Source organism: Orcinus orca, chromosome 12 (assembly GCF_937001465.1).
Source record: "Orcinus orca chromosome 12, mOrcOrc1.1, whole genome shotgun sequence".
In the NCBI taxonomy this organism is placed as follows: Eukaryota; Metazoa; Chordata; class Mammalia; order Artiodactyla; family Delphinidae; genus Orcinus; species Orcinus orca.
In genome coordinates this window covers 26,749,849-26,773,720 of record NC_064570.1, presented here as the reverse complement: position 1 = coordinate 26,773,720, position 23,872 = coordinate 26,749,849, and the positions used below count along the sequence as shown (strand labels likewise).

General features: G+C 41.2%; 1 protein-coding gene across 5 annotated transcripts in view; it reads right to left on the bottom strand.

The window, feature by feature from the left end:
• The window catches only part of MAP7 (microtubule associated protein 7), a 166,371-nt gene that overhangs the window by 9,404 nt on the left and 133,095 nt on the right, over positions 1–23,872 (bottom strand). For 3 of the 5 annotated variants that reach the window (XM_033406525.2, XM_049695580.1, XM_033406529.2), the window contains 10 exons: positions 20,018–20,131; positions 15,107–15,258; positions 8,966–9,081; positions 8,347–8,630; positions 5,719–5,929; positions 4,188–4,359; positions 3,847–3,948; positions 3,398–3,448; positions 3,237–3,294; positions 658–760 (listed from right to left, as the gene is read on the bottom strand). In XM_033406525.2, the coding sequence (XP_033262416.1) occupies positions 658–760; positions 3,237–3,294; positions 3,398–3,448; positions 3,847–3,948; positions 4,188–4,359; positions 5,719–5,929; positions 8,347–8,630; positions 8,966–9,081; positions 15,107–15,258; positions 20,018–20,131 (1,363 nt within the window). The remainder of the gene's footprint in view (positions 1–657; positions 761–3,236; positions 3,295–3,397; positions 3,449–3,846; positions 3,949–4,187; positions 4,360–5,718; positions 5,930–8,346; positions 8,631–8,965; positions 9,082–15,106; positions 15,259–20,017; positions 20,132–23,872) is intronic. The other 2 variants (XM_049695582.1, XM_033406531.2) reach the window with 1 other exon arrangement.

Sequence of the window (23,872 nt, the reverse complement as noted above, 5' to 3'; positions counted from 1 at the left end):
TTCTGATAATTAAAAAGTTGCAGCTGAAAAATTTGAACATTATTATAAATATTTCTACAAGTTCTCTATGACTGGATTTCTAGACACAGGCTATGATTACCCTTAATTTGCAGTTTTGAGAGCACTCTTACAACACTGTCAGTATAAATGCAAGGGAACAGGAAGGCAATCTTTCTTTAACGCACACTTCTTAACTATTGTTAGCAACCATCTGTTTCCTCAATAAGAAGCTCTACTACTAGTAAAAGAAATATTGGCATCTAAATTACTTTTACTAAGGAACAAACCTGTGACTCACTATAATATTATATACAGTGAAAATACAGCTGCTGTATATCATCAAAGGGTGTGAAGATGGTCCAGGGTCATGCCAAATACATACAAAGGAAAGTCACAAATTATTCCCTGTAATTTTGTTTGATAGCCACACAAAAACCTCACCATCATATTTAGAGATTCAAGAAAAAAAGACATTTTCCTTTTCTCAGATTACAGAGTTACTAGCTCTACCAAACATTAATGAACCTAAATAAATCTTCATGTTAAAACTCAAATTCTGTCTGGCCCCAGAAAATTCTGGTGGGATTGGTGGGGCAAAAACAGTCGTGCTTTGCTCTAATGCGCATCAGTAAGAGAGGCCGCAGTTGTCTCACTCACCTCTCCACAGTCACTTCTGATTGGTGTGAGGTAACCACATGGGGGCTGGCTGCTGGTTCTCCTTGTCCTGGAGAGTTTGTCATATTTGGAAGTGCAGATACCGCTGGACATGGCAAAGAAGATGGAACAAAGGGTTACTACTACTCAACTATCAAACCCAAACCCCAGGAGCCAGAATGCCTGGATTTATGTCCTGGCTCTGCTAGTTACCAGCTGTGTGACCCTGGGCAAGCCACAAACGCTCTGGGCCTCAGTTTCCTCATGGATAGTAATAGTACCTAACTCATAGGCTACTGTGAGAATTGAATGTATTAACACATGCAAAGTACTTAGAACACTGCCCAGCACATTGTAAGGGTGGAAATCAGTGCTGTGATTATTTCTGCTTGTACCACATTGACTTTGGACAAAAAAGTATGTAATACTGAAACCAAAGCAATTGATGAAGATAACAGTAAGCTGATTTGGTCAGGCAGATGCTGAACAAATTATTACTGAAGGCTTTGGAGCAAATCACCATGAAACACCCTAAGTGATGAAAAATATTTTGGAAAATTCAGTTTTAGTCCCACTTAAGAATGGTAGGGATTTCATGCATGGAAGGCCAGTGAATTGTACCTAACTGTGCTACCTAGTCATTCAATATTCCCCACTGGAGTCTAGCGTGAGCAAACAATATTGATGACTGACTTTAAAATCTGGGCCAGGTTTACGTAAAATCTTAAGAAGAAGAGACTAATAACTTAAAGCTGCCAACATTTGCAAAGCTGGTAATAGGAATCTTCTGAGAAGACTTCTGATAGGTCTGCAAACTCACCTGCCTGCCCAGCCTAGAATTCTCTTTGGAGCACTGGTGATACCATTCAGTCCTCAACCAAATGTGGGACCAGGAGAAGAGGAACATATGTTAGATAATCCTCAGGCCTCGTTTTAGCACTATTAACTCAAACTAAATTTATTATGAGAGTTGATAAACACAGGTGTGATGACTGACAAGTTGCACCTTCCTTCTGGCCATTGTTCATTCTCGAATTGAGGTACAAAGAATAATCGAAAGAATTGATAGGGGAATAGCAGGAAGAAGACACATGGAAAAACAAAAAACCCAACAAGGAGCCCGGCCATGTACAAACTACAGCATCGGCTCCTCAAATAATCCTGGGTTGGTGTAATTTACATTCTAAAATGCTCATTCTGATGACTTACTGGGTGCCATGCCTGCTTTAAGCCTGAATGTATCACAACATTCTTGGAGGCAACCTGTTAAAAATGCAGTGGGGTTAATATGCAACCATTAGGCTATTCTCCAAACAAATATAATTAGGGCATCTTTAAAAGAGAATGAAAAGCCCCACACTGAAGGGATTATGACATAGAGGAACTCGGATAGCCTCTACTGAAGTAAAACCAAATCCCCAAATACCAGTATTTTACATTTGAAAACCCCAGAACAGAGAATGTTCTTTCACATAAATCATTTCATTTGATCTTTACTCCAGTCTACAATAAACAGTAAAAGAAAGTGAGGTATCTCTGGTCCTTTCTTTTCATGTTGATACTGCAGATGAGGAAAGAGGAAGACTGAATAATGAATTATCGACGAACCACCTGTATGTACAATCATGAAGACCACGTGGAATCACAGAAGGAGCCAAATTACAAGCTGGTGACTTGGACTCCAGCTGTGCGAGCTGGGCCTGTCACTCAATCTGAGTTCTCCTCGGTGGGTAGGGACCTCGGCTGACCTGCTCACACTGAATCCTAGCACCTACAAAAGGGCCTGGCACACAAAAGTTTTCTGAAAATGCCTGCTTACTCCAAGATAAGGCATCTCCTATCTCACAGGCCTGCAATGGAAATTAAACAAGAAAATGTATGCAGATGTATCTGACACAAAGAAGGCATTTAATAAATATTAGTTGAGTGTGAGTACTAAAATACTAAGATAAATTTTACTTTTATATACACCAAATTTGGTTTAAAATCACCAAGAAATTAATCATCTTTGTCCAAAGCCTATGGCATATGAACAACTTTCTAATGAAATTTCAACAAATTTCAAATTTTAACTCTATTCTGAAGTCAGAACTAAAAGAAATAACATTTAAATCCTTTTCTGAGAAATGCCGTAAGTACAAGTTGTCAAAATGTTTAAATTTAATGTCCTTAATAGCAAATATAAACACAGATTCCTTTAGCAGATAGTAAATGACAAATGAAATTTAATTTTATAAACTCAAAGAAAATTCTTCTAATCGTGTGTGTATATACACATATATGTGTGTATACATATCTATAGAGGCATACATACACATAGATATATAGAGAGACATATATATGATATAAAATGACTTAAGATATTAAATACTCCATTAGAGTATAAACAAATGTGAAAAAAATCTGCTAGAAATGCTAGAGATTTTTAGATAAAGGGGATTATTTGTGGACTAGATGAGAAACACGTAAGCTTCTGTGAGTCAATGAGTATTTTTATTTTAAATCAATGTTTATCTTGACCTCCAAAGAATAAATTTAAAAATTTTATATTTGTATTGATTTGAGTTCACTGAAATAAGTACCTGTTTCTCTAATGAGCGCTCCCTTGGTTATATCTCCATTTCTCTGATCAACGGTTTTCTAACAAAGGAAAAAAAAAAAGACTTTTTAATGTTAAAATTACAAATGAAAGTAAAAAAAAAAAAGCCATTAAGAATAGTTAAAAAAAAGGCCATCTCAGTACCTTATCTGAAGCTTCTGTTCTTCTGGTTCTTTTCATTATCTCCTCAAGCCGCTACAAAAAAGGCAGAATTGAGCAAACACATCAGATATGGAAAGAAAACTAGCCTGGCGCATTTCACTGACTAAGCAAATAGCAGGGCATTGAAACATGTCCATTATTTTGGGAAAATATAATTGTCTTTGTCTTAACTGGAGTTACTCAAAGAAGTTGAAATTGGCTTAAGCCGCATGAATTGCAAGCAACTGTTTTTGGTGAAGCCTGAAACACCAAGAGCGATTTCTTTGGAGGAGAACATTAATACTGAGAGCTACTTTAGTTAACCTGGAATGGGCAGGACACTTTTGTTTTCTGATGGCAGTGAGCTAGTCTCTTGGTCTGGAGCCGGCTTCAGTCTAGGCAGAATCAAGAGCAGCGAGGGCGCCAGGCTGCGGGGGCAGAGACGCAACTACCTTCTTCCTCTCCAGGCGCTCCTGCTCTTCTCTCTGGAAATGCTTCTCCCGTTCCTGCCGGACCCTCTCTGCTTCTTCCCGAACACGAGCTTCTTCTTCTTTCTGAAAACGGGAAGTCGGTATCTGCTTCTTACACACAGGCCGTCTTTGCCCGCTGCCCCCAAGGTCCCGGGGCGCCCGAGGACGGAGAACGCGAGGACCACGAGCACACACGGGGGAGACACAAGCACTCCTAACCACACGCTCAACAGCTTCCTCTTCCCATCTGGGCTGCCCCTTGCCCCATCTTGAGCCAGGGCTGCGCCGACCTGCTTCCCGGGCGGGAGCCGGCCCCCAGCTACCTGTTTCTGGATGCGCTCCATCTCCTCCCGCTCGCGCCGGGCCCGCTCCTCCTCCTGCCGCCGCAGCTGCTCTTCCCTCTCCCTGGCTTGCCGAGCTTCCAGCTGGCGGGCTTCCTCCTCTCGGCGGGTTCTCTCTTCAGCCACCCTTTGGGCCAATTCTTCTCGCTTTTGTCTGGAAAAAGACAAAACAAGACGAAGATACGTGAGGGGACTTCCTTGGCAAGGCGCGATCGAGTTTGTGGTTACCGCGAGAACAGTTTGTTGGGAGGTCTGGCCAACAGCATCCCCTGATACACGTGAGGCCACCCTCTCTCCTTCCTCCTCCCCTTCCAGCCTCCCGTTGCCTCGTGGGAAACAGACGCAGAATGTATCCACTCATATTCTGAGGAGAGCTTGTTTTCTTTCTTTTTTTTTTTTTTGCGGTACGTGGGCCTCTCACTGTTGTGGCCTCTCCCGCTGCAGAGCACAGGCTCTGGACGCGCAGGCTCAGTGGCCATGGCTCACGGGCTCAGCCGCTCCGCGACATGTGGGATCTTCCCGGACCGGGGCACGAACCCATGTCCCCTGCATCGGCAGGCGGACTCTCAACCACTGCGCCACCAGGGAAGACCCTGTTTTCTTTTTTGAAAGGATCTGCAATATAACTATCTTTAAAGGCTGAGATCTGTTTAATCCAATAATGTGACTTTTTAGTAACGAATTTAACGCTCCCCTCCAAATCTCTGTAAGTAAATAAAGGTTATAATGTTCTGTTTCAGTACAGGGACAAGATGGACCATGTAAGCTCCCTGTTGGGACCAAGGGTAGGGCATGTCCAAGATGGCGGCCCAGCACTGGGGCTGCCGTCCTTTCTGGAGAGGCAGTTCTGCTTATTTGAAGAACAATTATATTGACATTAGCCTTATTAGCTCCAGAAGGAGGGCAACTAAGCAAACTGCCCCTGGCATACTGTCTGGCAGGCAGTCATGGGGCACTTAACTATCTCACGCAGCTACCCTCTGAGAGGAATACTATCTGGAAGAAAACATGAGCTGTTAATATGCAGCTTTAAGATAATGAGAAAGATAATGAGGAAACATGGAGATGAGAGATACGTTAAATAAAAAATTAAGACTGCACAACTGTACCTCTACTGTGGTTACAATTATGCAAATCTATGTGTGTATGTATATATTTATGCATGTATATACACCCACACACTGTTCAGAGACTGGAAAGGGTGACCCAAAATGTACACAATTATTGAAATCTGGTAAGAATATGGATGATTTTTTTTTTTCTTTAAACCTTTCTCCCTAGTCCTTCGAAAACAAAACAAAAAACCCCTTCTCCATCAATTTTGTTGCACTGTCATTATAATAAGAAAATGTGGCTTACAAAAGTCGCTTAGTGCTCAGGGGAACACCAGGGGAGACTAATTCTGAAACAACTAAATAGATTCACCTTCAACACTACTATTACCTCTTCTCCCTGACTGAAGACTTAATCCAAGGTGTCACTAGGGTGTCACTGAGCAGTGTCACTCCTTTACCTTTCGAGCTCTTTCGTCTCCCTCTTCTCCCTTTCCTCCTTCTCTCTCTGCTCTCGGGCCAGCCGCCTCTTCTCAGCTAGCAGCCTCGTGGCCTCTTCCGGGTCAGTGGTGCCCGCAGAGGTCTTCAGAGAAGCAACGGCAGTCACAGTGGATGAAGGGGCCGGAGTGGAGGCTGGAGCGGAGGCCGGTGCTGAGGCTGCCTCCGGAGCAGCTGTACAAACAAGTACAAGGAGAAAACCAGTTGGAAACAAAAGCCAAAGAACAACACAAAAACTAGCATCCCCCGCACCCCAGGCCTCGAATTCATCGCTATAAAAGAAAAGGGAATGTTTATTACTGCGCGTTCTCACGGTTTCACTGTATTCTATCTGTAACCGGGCAACAGATAACAAAAAGCCACATGTGTAAGTGAGACATCCGAAGCTGACACTCTGTCACCAAGCCTTATTTTTATACAAGTTAAATCAGTTAACAACATATATCGAATGTGTACTAAGTATAGAGCCTCATGTTAGGTTCTGTGGGAAGTTATACCCCAGGAAAAAGGAAGATGAGATCTTCCATTTGCCTTTCATTACGTTAAAAAAAAATTCCTTCTCTTTAGTGACTATTCATCACTAGAGGACTCAAGCCTTTCTGTGACCATGCCCAGTGTCCATACCACTGAGCCCGGACTCAGGCGGGAAGAGACCAAGGAAGAGGCCTCTTCTGTCTACCCAGAGCTGCCTCCAGGTCTGAGGAGGGAGGAACCAAGAGCCTCTTCGGGAGACGGTACCTGTGCTCCTTAGACATTGCAGGTCTCCACTGCCAGTTCTGATGCCAACATGCAAGATGAGAGTAGTTCTCTGACCTTATTTGGATTCAGGAAAAGGACCTAGGGAGCTGGGGCACCCCTGCCATAGGCACCATGGTGAGGTGTGATCCCTGGCACCTGACCACTCCAGACCCTCCTTTCAAGATCTGCATTTCTCCTGCTGCTCCCACAGATTTTTCTTTGCCCTCAGGATACTTTTTGGCCTTTCTCTTCTCCCTCTTTCCATGCAACCAGGTATTGGACTCGTCCATTCCCTTACTATACTATCATTTATCTTGAGTCACTATTCTTTCTTTGCCCCCCACCCTGTATCTTCAAATTAAGTCTTAAAGAGAAAACTCTTGAATGAAGACAATTTTCAACAAGATACATTGAATTTCTAGTTCCAGGTGATTTTAAACTTCTAAACAGCATCTGGTTAACTTGGTAGAGATGAGATCCACTGGGTCTTTTGGAAAAAATTCTGACCTCTGTCAATCACATACGCTAAGCCAGTGGTCCCCAAACTCCAGTACACACAGGATAACTGCCACTCTATTTTATCTGGCAATCCTGCACAAGAGTCAACAGATGAGCTTAGTACCCTTCAGAGTCCTTGGACCCACCACGTATTCTGATTCAATAGGTCTGAGGTAGGGGCAGGTTCTACAGTTTGAAACATTATAGATGTGGTTTAAAAATATTTCCCTAAATTCTTCGAAAATCCTCCCTTTAAAAGATGGAGGCTAATCCCCCCAACTTGAGTGTGAGCTGAAGCTAGTGACTTGCTTCTAACGAATAGTATGACAGAAATCGTGATTTCTGTGACTTCCCTGGTGGCACAGCGGTTGGGAATCTGCCTGCCAGTGCAGAGGACATGGGTTCAGTCCCTGGTCCGGGAGGATCCCACATGCCGCGGAGCATCTAAGCCCCTGTGCCACAACTACTGAGTCTGAGCTCCAGAGCCCGCGAGCCACAACTACTGAGCCCGTGCACCATAGCTACTGAAGCCTGCGTGCCTAGAGCCCGAGCTCCGCAACAAGAGAAGCCACTGCAATGAGAAGTCCGTGCGCTGCAATGAAGAGTAGCCCCCGCTCACCGCAACTAGAGGAAGCCCGTGGGCAGCAACGAAGACCCAAAGCAGCCAAAAATAAATGAATAAATAAAAAAAGAAAAGAAATCGTGATTTCTGCGTGTGTGACTTCTGAGACTGGGCATAAAAGATACTGTGGGCTCCTCGTGATTCTCTCCCCCAGCTCACTCATTCTGCGGGAAGCCAGCAGAGTGGACAGACTGTGAGGACATCCAACAGCCCTATGGAGAGGTTCATGTGTCACGAAACGAAGGTCACCTGCCGACAGCCCTGTGCATGAGCCATACTCTAACAACCCAGCTGAGCTGCTCCCAAATTCCTGACCCAAGACTCTGCGTGATATAATAACTGTTTGTTGTTGTTATTAAGCTGCAAAGTTTTGGAATAATTTGTTACACAGCAATAGGATAAATGATAAAATGATTCTGATGCAGGTGCTCTGAATACCACATTTTGTCAAATTATTGGACTCGGCCAATGAAAGGACCCATAAACCACACCTGAATTAATATGCTGTGGCTCTGACCATAGGCTGTAGGATGGATGATTCTTTCTTTACATGTAGGAAAATTATATTCAAGAAAAGTTCCCCAGATTAGCCTTAGAGTAAAATTTTCAAGTGCCCAACAAGGGAAAAAGAGAAAGAAAGAAAAAGCTAAGTCAAAGCAGTGCAGGAGGAAAAGGAAGAGTGAATAAAGAGAGCAAGCAACCCACACTCCACCACGAGTCAATGGATTCCTACCAGGAGCAACCTCTGGTTCGACAGGTGTCCCCTCTTCAACTGTGGCTTCTTCTACCTTCACCAAAAGTGCCCTGCCCTTTAGTGAGGGCTCATTGGCAACTTTCTGAGGTTCCTTCTCAGGGTCTTTTCTCTCAGGTTCCACTCTGACTTCTCTCTTGATGGGGCGGATGTTGCCGGGCGAGGGGGGCCGGACCTGAGCAGGGGCAGGTTTGACTGGTCCAGGAGGCATGGAGGATGCTGGTCTGGGGGTGCCAGGCAAGTGGGGAAAGGACTTGGATGGGAGCCTGGGCAACAAACAAAGTAAAGAGAAAGGGGCACATGAGAACAGGCTTGCCAGAACCTTCCTTTCCCCATACCTCCACCATGTAATAGTCTTGGAACACCAATACGGAAGAGCAATGAAGATATTTAGCTGTGTGAATGTGTCTTTTATGTGGCAAATGCAGAAGTACTCACTTTAGAGGCTCATTCCAGGTTTCTTTTTTCTTTCCTTTGAGGAAAAATATTACTCTCCAAGTGAAGGCCAAACAGTGTGGGGAGAACAGTTTCTTTTCAGAGGACAGAGGCTCTTAATTCTCCAACATGGAACAACCCTGCCAGCCTCTTACATTTCACTTACCAAAGTCGGGAGGAAGCTGGTGATCTGGCTTTGGGATGAGATGGAGATAGTGCCCTTCGGATGCCGGGTGTGAGGTGGAAGGGTAAGTTTTCTCTCTCCCTTTCTCTTTTATAGCCCTAAGTTCAGAGGAACACAATAATTAGATTTTTCCATGAGCGGGACAATCACATTCACAGTATTCAACAGTGGAGCTGCAATCCATTGAATGGCTTTTGGGAAAATTTCCAACCTTTGCCATGTATATCCATTCCACCCCAACAAAAGGCCTTTATTAGGTTAAAACTGAACATTATAATTGAATTAACACAATCTGACACTAATAAGAAGGTTCTGGATGTGTGATCTGGACTTACATTGTAAAAAAAACAAAACAAAAACACACTTTTAGAAAGCACCTATACTTTGTATCTAAAACTACACGGAGCAAAATTTCTCATAGTCCGGTTTAGCCCACACAAATGTCAAAATAAAGGTCACTTTCAGCTTATTCCTCCTACCTTTATCTCTTTTAATTCTTAAGCAGTTTTTTTTTTTTAACCCTGGAACACACTATAGCTCAGTTTATTATTATTTTTAACTTACATGTCTGCTATGTCAGACATTAATTCATTTTTTTCTTTATACGGATGTTATACAAACAAGTCCTTCCTCACTTAGTGTCCTCTTGCCCTTGAAGGAAAAGTCAGGTTCAAGGTGAGGAATTTCAGCTATTTTTAGTCTTCCTCATTAGGGATGAAATGGAAATCTCTGAGGTTGGGCCAAAACATCAGCCCTCCTACGACTGTATACTAGGAATTCAGCCAGAGAGGTGACACCTTTCCTAGGTAGAAATGGGCAAAAGGAAACCCAGAAGTGTTCTGATAGTCTCAAGTCAACAAAGACAAAAATAAACAAACAAACAAACAAACAATAAAACCCCCCAAACCAAAACACAAACAGAAACAAACAAAAAGACAAGGCACAGGGCAAGGGAGAAAGTACTCATTCCAAGTATCTGAAACACGGCCAACAGTGTTCTGGGATGGGAACAGATGCTGGCTGGAGGGACCTGTGTGGATGCCTGTCAGTCCTTCATTCTGTGGGATCCTTGCAGGAAAGCAGACTGAGGGTGCTAGGGAAGGGGCAGAACAACACCTAGCCTCAGGGCCAATAAGCTGGCGTGTACCTTCTTTTCTTTCCTTTTCTGCCTGGCTCAAACATCACACCCCTTCTTTCTTCCCTCCCCTTTTGTTCCCTTCAGCATCTCTTCTAATTGCTTCTATTTTTCTTAGTAGCATACTAGTTGATGGACTGGGCTATAGGTGGGGGAAAAACATCTCAGTGTCAAATAATACTCAATGTCTCCCCAGAATTTCTAAATAAAACAAATGAAGGATGAGGCAGGAAAGAGCTTCACAGGGTGTGTGCCACCTCTATATCACTTGCAGCTACATGACCACCCTTTGTCCCCGTCTCTGGTAGTAGAAGGCAGGAGGCAGGTTATTGGAGAACAGCTGCAGTGCTTGGGTAGCAGAAGCAGCAGCCACCATATGGAACCCTCTTGATAGGTGTACAGGATGGCAATTATGCCTCTGGCAGGTCAAGTCCCCAGAGTGGAAGGTACAGGCCTCTTCCCGAGGGAGGTTGGGGTTAAGCCCTTCAGTTGCTTTTCTTTCTTTTTCTCAAAACATTTTAATTTGGCTAAAGTCAGATCAAGGAGAGACCTGAATGGGAAAATAAGTCAGGAAAGGTAATTTGTTGTGTGGAGGATTTGGGGACTAATGTCATCATCTACGCCTTGATAAGACAGGCATCTGGGAATAAATCTACATTAAAGTGTATAATCCTCAGAGTCTTCTTTTTGTTAAAGTGCCACTGAACCAATTCTTTCTTTCTTAAAACTGACCTCCCTTTAATCACCTTTAGGGAGTAGGGGGAACAGGGAGAAGCAGTTTGGAAAAATGCTCAGTATTTGACATAACACCCTCCCAGGCAGGTAGATAGATGCTTTTACCCTCTTAGTTCTTTTAAATATCTTTCCACTGGTCTTGGACCCAATCACCTATTTGAGTTCCACACATGTAAAGATGCTCCTGATTCTCATGCTGATCTGAGTTAACAGCCAGTGGTCTGTACAATAATCTTTCCTGTTAACACGTTCCACAAGGCTAAGGTGGAACACACACAGCAAGCCCATGTCAGTGGTCTAGGCAACTTACCAGCAGGACAAAGACTTTAGTTTTACAACTAAAGTTAGGTTTAGAATACAAATAACCCACAAGAGAGGCAATATAAACAGATATTCAAAGGCAGCACTGTACAAGAGAACAGTGATGATAGAAATGTTCTGCACCTACACTGTCCAAAATGGTAGCCACCAGCCACATTTGGCTATTTGAATTTAGATCTAAATTAATTAAAATTAAATGTTAAGTTTAGTCTCACAAAACATATTTCAAGTACTCAATAGCAGGCAGTTGAATTTAGATCTACATTAATTAAAATTTAATAAAATTGAAAAGGAAATTAAGAAAACAATCCCATTTACAACAGCATCAAAAAAAGAATAAAATACTTAGGAATAAACTTAACCAAGGAGGTGGGAGACTTCTACAGAGAAAACTAGAAGGCATTGCTGAAAGAGATTAAAGAAGACACCAATAAATGGGAAGACATCTAAAGTTCACAGAATGGAAGACTTGTTATTGCTAAGATGTCAATACTATCCCAAACAATCTACAGAATCAATGCAATCCCTATCAAAAGCCAACATCATTTTTTGCAGAAATAGAAAACTCCATCCTAAACTCATATGGAACCTCAAGGGACCCTGAATAAACAATCTTGAAAAAGAAGAACAAAGTTGGAGGTCTCACAATCCCTGATTTCAGAACATATTACAAATCTATGGTAATCAAAACAGTATGGTACTGGCATAAAGAGACATATAGACCAATGAAACAGAGTACAGCATCCAGTAATAAACCCTTGTGTATATGGTCAAAGGATCCTTGACAAGAGTGCCAACACCATTCAATGGGGAAAAGACAGTCTTTTCAACAAATGATGCTGGGAAACTGGATATCCACATGCAAAAGAATGTAGTTGGACCCTTACCTTACACCATATACAAAAATGAACTCAAAATGATTGAAGACCTAAATGTAAGACTTCAAATTATAAAATTCCCAGAAGAAAATGGGAAGCATCATGATACTGGATTTGGTAATAATTTCTTGGATATGACACCAAAAGCACATGCAATGAAAGCAAAAATAAACAAATGGGACTTCAAACTTAAAAACTCCTATGCATCAAAGGATATAATCAACAGAGTAAGAAGGCGACCTACAGAATGAGAGAAACTATCTGCAAATCATATATCTGATAAGGGATTAATATCCATAATGTATAAATAACTCCAACAACAAAAATTAAAAATAAGATTAAAAAACGGGCAAAGGACTTGATTAGATATTTCTCCAAAGATGATATACAAATGGCCAACAAACTTATAAGATGCTCAACATCATTGATGATTAGAGAAATGCAAATCAAAACCATAATGAGGTATTATCTCACACCTATCAGGCTACTATTTAAAAAACAAACAAAAAAAACAAAATGAAAAAACAAGTATTGGTGAGGATGTGAAAACACTGGAAGACCTTGTACCCTGTTGGTTGGAATGTAAGTAAAATGGTATTGTCACTTTGGAAAACAGTATAGCAGTTATTCAAAAAATTAAAAATAAAATTACCATAAGATCCAACAATTGGGTATATATCCAAAAGAACTGAAGGCAGGATCTTGAAGAGATATCTGCACACCCATGTTTGCAGCAGTGCTATTCACAATAGCCAAAAGGAAGAAGCAACTCAAATGTCCATCAACAGACGAACAGATTATCAAAATGTGGTGCATCTATACATGTATACATGTGTGTGTATATATACACATACAGAAATATATATGTATACACACACACACACAACGGAGTGTTACTAGCCTTAAAAAGAACAGAAATCCTGTCACATGCTACAACGTGGAAGGACAGACCTTAAGGACATTATGCTAAGTGAAATAAGCCAGTTACAAAAAGACAAATACTGGGCTTCTCTGGTGGCGCAGTGGTTGAGAGTCCGCCTGCCGATGCAGGGGACACGGGTTCGTGCCCCGGTCCGGGAAGATCCCACATGCCGCGGAGCGGCTGGGCCCGTGAGCCATGGCCTCTGAGCCTGCGCGTCCGGAGCCTGTGCTCCGCAACGGGAGAGGCCACAACAGTGAGAGGCCTGCGTATTGCAAAAAAAAAAAAAAAAAAAAAAAAAAAAAAGACAAATACTGTATGATTTCATTTGTATGAGGTATCTAATGTTGTCAAATTCATAGGAACAGAAAGTAAAATGGTGGTTGCCAGGAGCTGGGGGAGGAGGATGGAAGGTTGTTGTTTAGTGGGTATAGTTTCAGTTTTGCAAGATTTAAAAAGTTCTAGAGATTGGTTGCACAACAATGTGAATACACTTAATACTACTGAACTGCACATTTAAAAACAGTTAAGATGGTATATTTTGTTGTATGTTTTTTGTCACAATTAAAAATTGCTTAAAAGAAAATTAAATTTCAAATTTGATCCGTCAGTCTCATTTGCCACATTTTCAAGTGCTCAGCTGAATTCCACGGTGCAGCTCTGGAGTATAAATGATTTGTGAGTCGTTTTCTGGCAGTAGGTATTTGCCTAAATATTTAATTGCAAAGAAGTGAAAAGGCAGCCAATAGATCAAATACAGAAAGAAGGCACTAAAAAGACAAAAACAAAACCGGTGAGAAAATATAGGTTTTGGATCGTATGATGACAAATCCCTCTCATTTAATCTGTTGGCCAAGGATCAGCTCTCACCCTTCCCTCCTGGAGTGTTCATTTTTGTTTTTATCCGTAACAAGGCACTTTTTTCTTTGGTACACGCTTTTCTCTACCCAATAAGTATCCAACATTTGGGGCCAAAACTGTTCTGCTTAACTATTGCTACTCGTCCACAGCTAGGATCTCTGAGGCACCAACGTGCTAATGATGGAAGACTTCCCAGACATCAAAGGTAGTTTCACTTCTGGCTTGAAGGGCTGGAGGTCTGATTCAATCATGAATTAAACCTTGACTCCTGAAAGCCTGAAGCGCTTGAAAGAAAACTGCCTGTAGGCAAAGCCACCAAGCTCTCACAACCCTTGAATTATCCTCAAAGGTCTAAGCAAAATCCTTTCCAGTGTTCATCAGCTTTACAAATCTGAATTGCTGTGAGAAGCTAGGATTGAAAAAAATTGTTCCAGCTTCTCATGGGTCATGCTATTGCCATGAGAGAGGGGCAATGAGATCTTCTGGTGGACTGGGAAGTCCTTTAAGACTAGAGCACAACGTCCGAAGACCACAGAACAATGTCTATACATTTCAGCGGCTACCAAATAACACACAGTTTAAATAAAACAAAGAAGAAGAAAGATTCTTGGAGACATACAAGTGACCTCATTGCATTTATAGCGTCGTGAAAATTAATGTTAGTTCAGCCACCTTGTCAGAAACAACAGGTACAAATTATATTCTTCACTTGCAAAACGTGAGTCTGTAACACAGCCCAACAGCCTTTCAAGAATTACTTAGTGAATAACTAGTGTTTTCTATTCTTTGTCACTATATTTTAAGACCTGGGCCTTGACACGGATTAGCTAAACAGACAAAAATTCCTTATCTTGCTTTTTAGTGAACCACATTTAGAGTTCAGCCAGCTTCTGGACAGGGTTGGAATAAAATGCAAAGGCAGCAGTCCAGGCCCACTTCCCCTTCAAAGGTTTTCTTACTTTCAAAAATAAAGTCTGTTGGCATTGCACTTATTCGTGTGGAGGCACTCATATGGCAGTTCAGCCACTCAGACATGCTTGAACAAAGAACAATTTTCATCTTCAAATTCAGATTTTCAGGGGGGAGCAGAATCACCAAGTGGGGAGGAAGTGTGGGGACAGCACCACTCAGCCAGCCAGATTCAAGACTGGTGGGACGGATGGGAGGACGGATGTCACCATCGCCTGGCTTACATCCTCACTGCACCTCGAGGCGGTGTCCGCTACGCACAGAAACAGTGCAGACTCGCCAGGCTGCTCCCAACAGCTACTCACCGCTGCGCCGTGCACAGTCCTCCTTCGCGCGGAGCCCTCCGGTGGCGTTACAAAGAATTTTGGTCGCTCCATCGGATTTCTAGAGTGTGCGGCTTTGTAGGGCATGATGTTGATGGGGCTGCAAGATGCTGAACGAGGACACATGGGGGTAACTAGGGTGCAGGTGATTGTTTTACACGCAAGAGTGCCAGAGGAGCAGTTGAAGGAAAGCCAAAAGCAGGATCAGGAAAAGTAGCAAAGCGGAGATAGAGAGAAAAGTAGGGAGAAGATGTTATTACCTAAAGGTGTCCAGACCATCATACTCAACTCTCCTCAAGGTCCTATTAGTTTACAGTGTGTCCAAAAGGAGGGCATGTCCAAATGAAAAATCTGGAATATAGAAACTATTTGGCTATTTAAATACTTATTAAAGATATAGATGTAAGCCAGTAATTACAGAGAGCAATGGTCTTATAGTCCCATAAACAGATGGTTCTGATAAAATGCGACATTAGTGACAGATAATTTTAAGATAAGGATTGTTTATAATTAGATTTTTCCGAATAGCTTTAAGATGGAACAAACGGTGGAAAGACAGCAAGTGAGCAAGCAGGCAAGCAAGATATACTGCAACTATTTTGGGAGTAAAATTCAACAACCACTGGGGAAAAAAAGCAACTGAAATTTTAAGATGTTAAATGACCAAGTCTTATCAGGTATTAAGACTTGTTACAAGAATAACTAATAATTTCCAGAAAAAAAAATTCTGTAAGTGTTTTATCTACTTAAAGGCAAATCAAATGCACGCTTCTGGGTTTTCCCCAAAAGCCAAGGCATTTGATGGTTCATAACAAGCAGCAGAACGTACGGGGAAATGGGATGTCATCATTTAAAACGGTGAAGGGAACATAAATATGTTAGAATTGCCAAAAATAAAGTTGAATCACGAACAGCTGTTGCAGTTTTACTCAAGATAGAAATATTTTTTTGAAAACCACGTAGCTTCTGACCATTCACCTTCAAAGGAACATTATCATTAATCAAGTGATTCTGAGTAACAGTGGGTTTAAAGAAATTCACAGAACACTGCGTAGGTATCAAACATGTGGGTACTAATGTTCCAAGGTTCATTTTCAGATCTCATCCGGAAATCTTGTTTTCCAGCAAAAAATAAGACAATTAAACATGACTACTGAGGGGAATGCTATGTATTCGGACCATGTTATAAAATGACTTTACCCGACCCTAGCCATTGTAGTAGCAACCCTTTCAAGAGACTGTTAGGTCAACTGAATATAACAGTATTAATAAATTAAAAACTCAAAAGTTAACAGGACAAATTCAAGGTAATCTCAATTTCAGAATTATAGTTAAAAATATTTAAGTGCTTTTTTGGTTTAGTCTACAGACAGAAAGTCCATCAGATTGCATCTGTATTCCTGTTCTCTTTCATTAAATGCCTTGCAGTATCTTCTGGTTATCACTGCATGGTCAAGGTGGTGAATCGACTGGAAACTGCACTCTCTTCTCCCATCATCTGAAAACAGAACCCTTATTTCTTGGATAAGCTGAAACACCTTGCATTCCTTCAGTTCTCCTTAAAAGGTATATGTCTTACTTCCAAACTGACATAAAGCTTTGCCTCAGACCTTAATCGTGAAGGAAGTTTCCTTTGTGTTGTGAAGAAGGAGACCCTCTCCTCATCTGGCTTATCGTGATCACAGGGAAAACTGTTGGAAAACAACCTTTTCTCAAGTGCCACAACAAAGCAGTTGCCCTTCCCAGACAAAGAAAGAGCTCATTAATGCAAACCTCTTCCAAGCCAATCAAATGCCTTTAAAGAAGAACATCCTGGCACAAGGCACTTCTGTGGGATTAATGACCAAGAGAGGCACACACAGCCCAGGGCACAGCCAGAGGCCATTAACTGCTCAAGGATCAAGAAACCCTAGATGACAGCCCTGCTCTGAGGCCATGGGTCTGACACTGAAAAAGGAATGAAGCACAGAAAGATGATTTTTTTTCCCTCTAGTGGAAAGTAATAATTTCAGGGGTATCTGTGGAGCACTTCCTTGGAGCATTTCCTGAGACCACCGTGGATATAACCAAGCTCATCATGCCTCTGGTTCATTCTTTATTATAGTGCTGAGTCAATGTGAAGGAAAGGAAAAAAAATATCCTTAAACCTACCTAATGTAGTCCAAACAAAAATCCTCAAATTTAATTCTTCAAGAAACATCGTCTGGCTAATTCTAAGGATACTACATTTCATGGAATTCATCGCTGTTCTTAACAGCAACTACTGAAAACCCTGAAACCTTTAAATCAATTATTCTAATAATCTTGCCCTTCTGAAGAAATAGGAAGAGCAATATATGATGGTTGTTTTCTTTTCCCTCCTAGAGTGCCCTCCATAACCCAAAGTAGTTTTGTTAAACATTTCTTTTATGGAAATGTCTTTGAGAAATCCTTCCACAATATCTGTTATTTCTTTCTACTATTGGTAGCAAGTGTGCATTAATTTAACGTATTCAGGATTTTCTATGTGAAATAATGGCTGCAGAGAAAAGATAATGCAGTTCAAGTGGTTGGAGTGCAGCAGAGAGAATAATTACATAGTAGAATAATAACAACATTTATTGAGTGCCTACTATGTGCAGGTACTATTCGAAACATTTTACATGTGTTAACTCATTTAATCCTGAGTTCTAATAATCACATGTATCATGAATGTATTTTTTAAAATGGGCAAGAAAAAAATCAACCCAAAGCAGTGGTCACAATGAAACATATGAGACTCTGATTTCCAATTTTCAACTGCTCTTATTACTTGTTCTGGGAATTTGCAATCACCAAACACCCTAGGAGTAAGGATGGCTGTTTTGATTTGCTACTGTAACCCTGGCTCTGGATGTAGGTCACCCTCTCGCCAATGGCAACTGGATATGAGGTGAACTCAAGGGACGACACTAAAATGGGAAGACGAGAAAAAATAATCAAGGAGACCAGATGGAAAAATAAAAGTGATGGGAAAAATGTTTTTGAGGAGATAAGTGTAAGAGACGTTTACATGAATAATTTCAAATGGAAATTTCTAAACACAACAGTTTTGGTTCATTAAATATAAGCTGTTATCAATGCAATAATAGGTAACAATGATCTAAGGAATGTATTAATAAAACAGGCAACTCAAGTAAAGGCTATGTATGCATTGCTTCACACTAAAATACATTACAAAAATGTATCAATTTGTGAAGAGGAGAATGGAAAAGTTGCAAAGTAAAGAAGAGCCAGTTAGCAGATTAAAAAGCACCTTGGTTGAGCGCCAAGGAAGGTGGGAAGCTGGGCAAGTCGAATGGGTGGAAAATGAGGAAATGGTGTTGGAAGAGACTAGAGGAAGAGTGAAAGAATTGACAAAAGTTAGTGATGACAGAAATAGCAAAGAAAGACAATTTTTTAGCTGTGAGGCAGTCCTTTAGTATGAAACAACATACAATGTGGAGGTTCAGAAGCATGAGAACCAGAAACTATTTAGATCCGATGAATTAGGACTGAAAAGCAGTTTTAAAGGTTTTTCAATTAGCTGGACAGAAAGAACAGCTTTCATGACTTATATGAAAGTATGACAAAATGGACATAAAAATAAAGTATCTTGAAATAAACTGTAGTTTTTTCCTTCAGAAAATTCTCAGATGCAATGTGACAGTTGACAGGAGAGTTACTTTATAGAAAATACAGATCACTGTGGTCCAGCTAGTTGAACGCACAATGGTACAGAGAGCATCACGAGGGTGCCGAGGATAGAAGCACGTTTAAGACCCAGTCCACCAATTTTCTAAGTGCCTCTGGTATAACTCACTTATTGTCAATCTCTTGTTTTCCACAGGCAGGTGGTGGGAATGCCTGCACTTTCTTTCTTGACTGCCTCCCAGGGGTACTATGAGAATAAGGGTTGATACTAGCTCATTGGATACCACAGATGAAAGATATCATAAAACAACCAAGAATTATTATTAAAAAAGAGGGCTAGTCAACATGAAGTGGCTTGCAGAGGCAAAGCCTTTTTAAAGGGAGCTTTATGAAGAGGCTATGCAATTTCTCATGTGCCAAACATGAGGGCTGGTTACATAGATACACCAATTGTGCCCAAAGATATTTGGGAAAGTCAAAATCAACTCACCATGAGAGAGACACTGCCAAAAGCCTAATAGGTATCTTCCTCTCCAGCCAGATGTAGACGCTATACTAACTTCTCATTAAACTAATTGGCTCATTCAGGGGTGTTTTATATTTCAAAAAAGTAGAGGAGTTATAACTAATTATAATAATTAGTACTTGGCACATTTTACATATTTTCAAAGTATGTAACAAATAAGAACACTGTAATTAGCCTTCTCCACAACTCTTTATAGAGTTTTGAAAGGGTACTATCCCTCAATTACAGATAAAAGACTAGCCCAGGGAGGATAAGTGACTAGTCCACAGCTACATTATGAAACGCTACGCTTAAATCGGCTTGTGCTTTGAGTTTATCCCCAGGCCCACAAATTAGTATTAGATATTAAATTATTTCTACCTTTGATCATCTGCTCAGATGCAGGGGCAGAAAGAAAGGTGGGTAAGGGATAGGATTTTCTGGTAACACTATGAACAGACAGAAGCCTCTGAAGCCATCTGATCACAGGGAGGGGCATCCTTTACCTGCCCGGCATCTGGTGTCCAGATAAGATGCTAAGACGGATGTTCAGAGGAAACGATACCAGGGGCATGAAACCAACACCAACAGACACATTTCCAACGCCATTCCACCAGGAGGAGGAGAAGCACGCGATGGGAAAAGTTGAGATGGGATTAGATGAAAATGGGTGGCTTAGAGACGCTTCTAAAGGAGGACTTTACCTCACGGAGAAAGTTGCACCTTGACAGTTTTACCTGTATCTCCAGACAAGGCAGCTGTGCTTTTACTTCTGGCCAGGAACGAATGTGTGGGCGTCAGCAATCTGTTAACCACGCTGCTCTCCCATGGGCTGAGCTGCAGGCGGCGAGCTAAACGTCACCACATAAGTGAGATGTTAGAAGCATTCTTTCCAGGGGCGAGGGGGTGCAAGGCATCACCCGTATCGCTCCCACACGCCGGGCCTTCGCGAGAGACCTCGACAGAGACCAGGCTGTCCGGGGAGGAAGCTGGTGGAGAGTCAGGGCAGGAGGGACTCTGCTCAAAGGAGCAGCTATTCCATAAGGTGCCTCTCTTCAAGAGGTTAAGTTTGTGGCAGGTTCTGTATTAGTTTTATGGACACAGATTTTGCTAACCACCTTCCTATGGATCCAACAGGTAACAAAACAGAAGAACCATTTCCAGCAGGTTTGGCATGTATCTCTGAGTCTGTTGAACCCATCTGCCTCATCAGGATGGGTGGTGAGCAGACAGCACACACCTCAGCCAAAAGGCGTCCTAAGTACCCTGAATGTCAACTTCAACAAAGTCGAAGCGTCATGCAAGACTGGAAATATGTGGATAGAGAAAAGGTCTCCATTACATTTTGCTACATCTCCATGAATTGCTACTTGGGCAACTGGAGGAAATTAGATATAATAAAGTGAAAGAGGACTCATGCAACGTTCTATGTAAGTTTTTCTTTTGACTTTCCCATTTAGCAAGCAAGTTCTTTCAGGTCCCTGGTTTGGCAAAAACATAAAAATTCTGATGGAGGATAAGGGTAAAGCTGAAGATAAAATTACGATAGAAAAGCCAAAATTCAATATAATCATAATGTCAGAAATTACTAGTGGGTGTGTGAAGAGTCAAGAAAATCAATTTAAAATGATGCAATGAAGTGGAGTCCCAAATTGTACTGGGGCTTCGCAAGACCACCGTTAGGAAATGCATGCTAATTATAAATTAATTACTTTGCTTATACTGTTAGCTTCCAGTGATGGTCCATGGAAATATAGAAGCTACTTTCCAAAGATATCAGGAAAGAGGCTTGCAAAATCCTACAAATATCACTAAAATAAAGTGATCATATACACTTGACCCTTGAACAATACAGGTTTGAACTGCGCACGTCCACTTATACGTGGATTTTTCCACATTTTATATTTCCCAGTAAATATACAGTTGGCCCTCGGTGTCCATGGATGCAGAACCGGCAGATGCGGAGGGCTCACTATGGAGCTTCAGCATGTGAGGACTTGGGTATCTGCGGCGGCTCCTGGAACCAACCCTCTGCAGATACTGAGGGAGGACTGTATCTCTATTTTAGAATACACTGCCAAGTCGCTTATAAAAGTCTTTCAAACTGTCTAAACCTGACAAGGCCACTTCTGTTCTGCACCATAAACAGCAGGTGCAAGTCCTCTGGTCTCTGGAGCAACTGTCCTTATAATAATTTTTTATATATGTTATATTTTAAAGAAATGACTTCTGAATTCTAGGAAATTAGTTTTAGTTAATAGAAGCCATCCGATGTTAAAGGCTGTTGTAGAAAATATCCGCTCCTATTTGAAAGGAAGTACCAACCTCCAATAAGTACGTTAATTATCGGACTTTATTTCAAAAGAGTAGCTATTTTGATCAAGGGGCTGGTGAATTTAAGAACTAGTGAATTCTTTATTAGAATTTCTGTTTATTGGGAGAGTCTTCATGGTTAAAATCAATCTGCTGACAAATAAAAAGATCTGTTATAAAAACTATTGTAATAGTTACACAGTTAGTAGAATGCACAGTAGGATAAGTGCTATTATAAACTGTAGTATGGCAGTGTGTGTGTGTATGTGTAACAACAGCAGAATATAGTCTAACCTAAAATTAGAATACATTCAGAGAATTAAATCAGTGGGAAAAGTGATTAGGATTAAATTAAAATCTTCACTAGAATTGTATTTTCAGTAGATGATGAAGGGAAGAAGAGGTGAATATTTCCTTTTCTTAGATAAACTCTGTAGGATAACTGGCTTAGAACTGTAGAGATGGTTTATCAATGAAAAGCCGTGTCTTTTTTTCCCCTTGATTGAGAAGCTCAATTACTTTATTTCTGTTGGTCTTTAAGGCATCAACCAAAGAATCTGCCTCAAATGAAGATCATTAAACACTCTCTTTGACTGGTGTTTAAAGCAAATCCAAAGAGATTTGTTTTATAGCTTCGAAACTGTGAATGAAAGATTTTGCGAAGAGAAACGTTTCCACTTCTATCACATTCATAACTATGCTCTGAACAAGAGAGAAACAGATCTCTTCCATAACTTTTTAGTAAAGGTTAGTACAGGAGAATTACTTTATTGTTTTTTTTTTTAACCTAGAGAGGCCTAATCGTGAGATGATAAGCTTCCGAAGGAAAGGTATTAATTCTCATGAAACAACTATAGTATTGATCCTACTTAAGCACTTAAAATGAGATATTGACAATTCCCATAAAAGACCATCTGGTCCAAGGACACAATCAAACATTAGAGATATCTGTGCTGCCCTGTTCCTTCACAAGCAGGAAGTCACTATTCAGTCCCGGATGACGGGTGCCATGCAGAAATCAGGCAAGTGTTGCCACATCCTGACCTAAATGTCATATGAAATCTTACATTTTTAAATATGATGGCAATTAATTAGACCTAAAACAGGAACCAAAAACCCCTGCTCCGGTCAAACAGAACACGCGGGCAGGATTCAGCTTTAGGTCCTCCACCATGTCCTCTAATCTAGATTCTGGGGAAAAAAATGTATGAACTAATTTTCAGCAAAGAGTAGCCAATTTCCTTCTTACTTTTTTCAAACGCCCTATTCTTCTTCCTTGAGAAAAAAGCTGGTTAAGCAGGAAGCTTAAGATAATATGCAATACACATTTTTAATGCAAAAATTTCCAGGGGCAATATTCTCTCTGTTGCAGCGATTACAGAAATCTTTGGTAATCAGGGGTTTCCTTTAACTCGGGCATTTTATCAGTTTATGTGACACTATATTCAGGTGTGATGATCAAAATATTTAAAACCTGGTGGGGCAAGGCACCAGTAGAGCTCTCCTAGTAGAGCTAGTAGATAACACTCTGTAGGGCCTGGGGAAGCACAGCTCGGGGAAGTGGATATTTACCAACTGGTATGGAAATATTCCAGCATTTTGAATAACCAGCAGAGCGTTCCAACTGAATGTCAACTTTAATAGTATCAGAGCTTCGGTTTAATATCAGCGTTAAGGCCTGTGCTGTAGGGCTGAGAAAGCTCAGACAATCTAGTAATGGTGTACACTCTCTATGATCAGGCTGTAAAAGCCTCTAATCATTTGATAAGAATGCTCTCTACTTTGATAATAAAGCATAATCGAATTTAAAAAATAGATAGCAGAAATTATACTAACTAAATTACTTAAATCTCTAAATTAGAGAAGTTCAAATGCAGAAGATTTCTATTCTCATTAAAAGACACAGCCCTCTCACTGCGCTCGGGTTCTGCCTAACTTAAAAAAAAAAAATCGCTTCCTGGACCACACGGGAGCCCCTGGATGAAGCGGATCTTTCTTCCAGGCTGACCTCGTCAGTTAGACCAGAACTGGTTCACAGTTCTTTTGATAAGGGGGGAGGAGACATGGTACCCGTAAATTCAGTGCTCTTCCCCTTATCCTTTTGGTCCAGCTTAGCACTGGGTTTTATAGGCCTGCACCATGATTCAAGGGGCAATTTCCTGGCCCCAGCTATGAACCGCTTATTGAACTGCCCCTGGCCCTTAACCTCACCCAAAGGAAGAGTGCATGGAGTCAGGATTGATGTAAGGAAGGACATCCATGAAGGAGAGAACTACAAA